The sequence below is a fragment of the Notolepis coatsorum genome, assembly GCF_963971535.1.
Source record: "Notolepis coatsorum genome assembly, chromosome: 14".
In the NCBI taxonomy this organism is placed as follows: domain Eukaryota; kingdom Metazoa; phylum Chordata; class Actinopteri; order Aulopiformes; family Paralepididae; genus Notolepis; species Notolepis coatsorum.
The window spans coordinates 54,819,956-54,825,955 of record NC_140178.1 but is presented as its reverse complement, the minus strand read 5'-3'; the positions used below and the strand labels follow the sequence as shown (position 1 = coordinate 54,825,955).

General features: G+C 41.9%; 1 protein-coding gene across 3 annotated transcripts in view; it reads left to right on the top strand.

Moving 5' to 3' along the window:
- Positions 1-588: 588 nt before the first annotated feature.
- LOC311241088 (uncharacterized protein) overlaps positions 589-6,000 on the top strand; it is an 87,787-nt gene continuing 82,375 nt past the window's right edge. For 2 of the 3 annotated variants that reach the window (XM_084329780.1, XM_084329778.1), the window contains exon 1: positions 589-990. In XM_084329780.1, coding sequence (XP_084185906.1) covers positions 682-990 — 309 coding nt within the window. In that variant the 5' untranslated portion in view covers positions 589-681. Of the gene's footprint in view, positions 1,630-6,000 lie in introns of all 3 variants that reach the window. The other variant, XM_084329777.1, reaches the window with a different exon arrangement.

Here is a 6,000-nt window from a genome sequence, read left to right as displayed (position 1 = left end):
GTGTCGCGGCTGAGCGCGCTATGTGGTTCGCCACTGGGGCGCCCCTCAGTTGGTATTTTTTTATATTTCTGTAACACTACGCTAGTCTGTGGACATGTTTCGTGCTGCCACTAAGCTATTAGACTTGTAGTTTCCAATATAGTCAGAAAATGCCACTTGTAAGTGTGTGGGTGGATATCAGGTCCAGCAAAAATGTTTGAATATACAACCTTTACATGGATGACAGTGGGATGTGAAAGTGGAGGTCTTGACAAGTGTTTTGATATAGGCTTCATGCTGAGACAATATGAGTAGACCTGTGCAATGTCTAATATTTACAGCCTATGCATTCCAATAAACCACATTTTATCCATTTAGGTACTGGGAAGACCATTATCAAAACGATTATAACCGTTATCTTACAAAAAAACATAATTCGTATTTAATAGGTTAGTTAAATGCTTGGTTTGTAGTTTTTCGTGTTTAAAATAAAGCATTTTTAATAAATGATGTGTGCTGCAGACTTGTGCAGGACCATACTTTTATTTTGAAAACCCCGACCGGAAGTCTTGTTGTTGCTCTTGCCAGGGCGCGGAACACGGGTGGGGAAGAGCATCGGCTAGCTATCACGTAACCATAACTTATTTTGAGAACGAGAAACTGATTCAATAACATAGTTAACGGTAGATCAACCATACACTCATGGGTCGTAAGTGTGTTGTAAGCACTTGCGATAATAAGCAAAAGACAGGGACTCGTTATATGTGTCATAGAATTCCAACCAACAATCTGAACCGGATGAAACTATGGCTAGTTTCTCTGAACATGGATCCCAACACACCGACAGAAATAATCAAGAAGCAGATGGTTTGCTCGGAGCATTTTGTACGAGATGACTATTATGAAAAAATGGAACTCAGAACCCGAACCATGAGACATTTTCTGAAGGATACGGCCACCCCATCCATCGGCATCGCACAGAGAGGACACACTGGAACACTGTTACCTGTGGTAGGCCAGATGCTAAGTAACCGTAAACCTTGACCGACGTAATGTTTATGTTTTCAGATTGGAGGAATAGTTCATTCGCCCAGTGGTTAACATTTTCACAACCTTTTCCATGTGTCAAGTACCCACACACCGACAGGCATATACATTAAAATGAGCACTTTACTGTAGACCAGTGAGTTTATGTAGACTCATTTCACTTTGTGCCTTTTTATTTTGGAAAACGTGACACGGAAGTGATTCGAACTTTAACAATTTATAGTTTTGAGAAAAATCACCCTGAAAACAACCATGAGCGTTGGACGGCCGAGTTGGTGCACCGTCCCTGGTTGCACTTTGTACCGGCAATCTAAGGCAGAAGGGACAATTTTTCATAGTTTTCCGGTGAAAGACCCAGAGAGATGCAGAAAATGGCTAATAGCTATCGGGCATGCCAAATATGGCAGTGACACCTCCATCGACCGAATGAAGTCGCTCCGTGTCTGTAGCAAACACTTCACAGATGAGGATTATAAAAGGAACCTGCAAGCCGAGCTCCTGAAGATACAGAGCCGACGTTTATTAAAAGACACGGCCGTCCCGTCTGTGTTTCCGTGGGTTGGAGCTGAAGTGAGGAAAGTATCGGGGAAGGCGTGTGAGGAGGTAACGTTAACAGCATTTTAGAGCAAAAAAATTAAATAGCGCCATCCTTTTAGAAAAAAAAGAATGAACTGACTGTTGTGAGTTATTCTTAACACCTAGCACAACCTTAAATGCGTTGTGTCATTGTCCGTTGTCAATGCATTGTAAGTTAACGTTTTACAGTTGAAAATGTCAAACGCCAATACTGTTGAACACAACTCGACAAATCCCTTCAGCGAATCAGCACGCAGTATTCGGGTCAGGTGACGCAATATGTCTGCGACACTGGAGATATGCCGTCTGAAATGGTCTGAAATGTATATCGATCTATAACTTTGGCCCAACGTCATATTTATAGATGCGTAATGGGTAATTTGGACGAAACCAAAGGGCCCGTGCTGGTATCTCCTCCAGGGCTAAAAAGAAGATCAAAGCTGACATTTATTCACGTAGTCGCGAAAAAAAGCGCGTTATAGCGACCAAGGAAAAGTTCCCTCCATTGCTTGTAAACACAAACACAACTCTGAAAAAGGTTTGTGAATGAATGAAAACTTTATTTAACAGATTGCAGAATGGGTAGTACAATGCAGACCAGAGAAAGACGTTTGTCTTGTTTACATCAGGGTCCCCCATTTTCAATTCATAGTGACATTTATGACATACACAACATACATGTAAGTAGAAAAAGGGTAACCACTGTGGTGCATAGTCCAACATTAATTAAGTTACAAAAAATGGAGTAGGGACCGCACTTGAGGAAAATCTGTATGTCATGTATGTCATATATGTCCTGATGAATTGAAAATGGGGGACCCTGATGTAAATGAGACGAAAGTCTTTCTCTGGTCTGCAACCCCTTAACAATTGTGTGTATTGAGCTGTACTGTATTGTACCCATTCTGCAATCTGTTAATAAAGTTATCAATCAATCAATTAATCGTTGTTTTTATTTTTATATGCACAAGTTGTATAACGCACAAAACGTTTTCAGCCATCCGGCCTTCATCAGTGTGCACACTACTCCATTTTTTGATATGATTGATTGATTGAAAACTTTATTAACAGATTGCAGAATGGGTACAAATTACAGCTCAATACACACAATTGTTAAGGGGATGCAGACCAGAGAAAGACTTTCGTCTTGTTTACATCAGGGTCCCCCATTTTCAATTCATCAGGACATATATGACATACATGACATACAGATTTTCCTCAAGTGCGGTCCCTACCTCCATTTTTTGTAACTTGTAACTTTTTTGTAACTTTCTAACCAATGTACAGTCCCCACCCACCCCTCCTACCCAACCCCCCCCCCACTCCAACCCCCCCCCCCCCCCCACTCCTACCCAACCTCCCCCCACCCCCCCCCCCCCCCCCCCCCCCCCCCCCAACCACCTCCAATGTACAGTCCCCCCCCCCCCCCACCCCCCACCTACCCCAATCCAATGTACAGTTTCTACGCCTAATGTATATGCTCTTTTCTTTCTGGACTCTTTTTGTATCACAAATACAGTACTGTAATTGCAAATCTGGTATGTCATAAATGTATAGATGTAGCAGTACGGTCTATCTGTATGTCATGTATGTCATATATGTTACGATGAATTGAAAAGAATGGGGGGACCCTGATGTAAACAAGTCGAAAGTCTTTCTCTGGTTCTGCATCCCCTTAACAATTGTATGTATTGAGCTGTACTGCACTGTACCCATTCTGCAATCTGTTAATAAAGTTTTCATTCATTCATTCATCAGGACATATGACATACATGACATACAGATATTCAGTACTGCTACATCTATACATTTATGACATACCAGATTTGCAAATACAGTACTGTTTGTGATACAGAAGGAGTCAAGAAAAGGGAGTATATACATTTGACGTAGAAACTGTACATTGGAGGAGGTTTGGGTGGGGTTGTGTGGGGGGGGGGTTGGGTACATTGGGATATTGTCAACCATACTGGGTAATTTACATTGGAGGTGGTTGGGGGGGGGGGGGGGGGGAGAAAACACTGTATAAACAAGCAAAAACTGTACATTGAGGGGGGGAGGGAGACACTGTACAGACAACCATACTAGGTAAATTACTGTACATTGGAGGGGGGTTGGGTTAGGACATTTACAGGGGCCAGTTTTGAATTGCAGTCTCCCGTAGGTGTCCTTGAGAGTGGTTTTGAAAGTGGGGTAGTGATCCACATTCCTTTACAGCTTTGGGTAGGGCGTTCCACATTGATGTGGCATAATTGCTAAACGTGTTTAGTCCTTTATTTTAGCCGAATCTGGGTTTAACATGATTTGTGGCGCTCCCTCTGGTGTATCTCCCTCTGATACACAACATACATGACATCATGACATTTATGGCATAGGGACATACATGACATACAGGTATATAGTACTGTTATATTTGTGACATATATGATATGCAAATATACAGTACTGTTGCCCATAGATCCTGACAGAGTATATACATATGATGGGGAGGAGACTGTACATTAGGAGGGGGTGGGTGGGTGGGAGAGAAATATACATACGGTGGGGAGAGAATATATACATGCGGTGGGGAGGAGACTGTCTATTAGGAGGGGGTGGGGGGGTTTGGACATTTATGGTGGCCAGTTTTAAATTGCAGCCTCCCGTAGGTGCTCTTTTAGAGCGGTTTTGAATGTGGGTAGGGATTCACATTCTTTTACAGCTTTGGGTAGGGCGTTCCACATTGATGTGGCATAATTGTGAAACGTGTTAGTCCCTTGTTTGAGCCGAATCTGAATTGTCAGGCCTCAACAAGGAGTTAACCAAGATCAAGTGCTTTATTCCGCAACGGATAAAGTAAAACAGGATGCCACGCTGTTGTCTTACATGGAGATAAAAAATGATATCGTGATAACGATATCGATAACAATATCATATCACTCGATATTCGATATTATCGATATTGTTATAAGTATAAAAAATTATTATTATTATTTTTTTAAACGGATGTATGTTTATTTTGCAGCAATTCTTTGTCGTTGCTGCCATCTTTAGTGTTACATCCCCTCACACTCCAGTTCTCAGGCTGCAGCTGGTTTGAAAGCAAAAGTAAACCGGCTTCTCTGCTGGCTGTGGCTCCAGGGGAGTTGAACAGTTCTGGCTCTGCTAGTTTCTTTTCTATCTTTTGGCGCTTTTTTGGTGGACAAACCACCGCACATGTGCACCGTGTCCCGTGACTGGAGTCTAGTTCTGCTAGCACACATAGCCTACTGTGTAAAGACTGTTTCAAACTGTATTTTAAATTAGAAAGCAAACAAAATAAATGGACAAGAGATAAATTAGAAAGCAAACAAAATAAATGGACAAGAGAAAAATAAATCTCAATTTGGTCAGTATTGTCATTTGGACAAGCAAAGCCATTAACTTTAATCGCCATGGGTTAAATTCATAATTTACCATCCCTCGCCAGCTCTATTTGTCTATGGAGAAGTTCCCCTTCTTTGCAGGGCTATAACTTTTTAAATTCTATTGCTATCTATTTCAGGGTGTAGCAACGTTAAACTTTTTCATTCACATATTCATACTAAAATATGGTCTAAAGTATAAGTATGTTTTTATCGTTTTCTGCAGCTTTCTCCAGAACTTGATTTATAGCTCCAAATGCATTATATTGATGATGAAATACAGTTTGATAGCAATCGGCGTGAGATAAAAAAATTCAACTGGACGTGATTCTAGAAGTTTCTACGTATCATCTGATGATGACCGGATGGGCGGGGGATCGTTAGATGATTCATCCAGAGCAGGGACCGAAACTAAAGCCCGCCGCCCGCCAGGGGCGGTCTGTTTTTACCTTTGGCGCATGACACTTAGAGGGCTGCCCGCCGTGTGGCATGTAGACGTGTAGTTCATAACGATACTCTTGTGCGAGTACAGATTATAGCCGCTCGTCTTTTTTTTCTCCGCCGCGAGATCGTTAAAAAACTACAAGTCCCACATTGCACTCAAGTCAACGGTCCAATCACAGTAGAGTGACGTGACTGGTTTCACGAGAAAGAAAGCAAATGACTAATCGGAAGCTCTCATTTGGCTTGTTTACTTCCGTCTGCTCTAGTCTATATCGGACCTCCATGAGCTAACGTTAGTGTTTAAACAATGACCCAGTCAACTATTCACTTTTAGTTTAATACATGACGAGGCATTGTCTAACGGTATCTAGCTGGCTAGCTACTGATAGCTGCTGATATCAACAAATGCTCCAGCAATAGTCGACTCGAGTGCTCCGTTCCCTCGTTAGCTAGCTTAGCTAGCTCACGTTAAATCCATCTGTCCCAGTAAACTAAATTGTCTTAACGTTATCTACCGGGCTAGCAGTAGCTACAGATAGCTCCTGATATCAATGTCTTATAACATTGATTG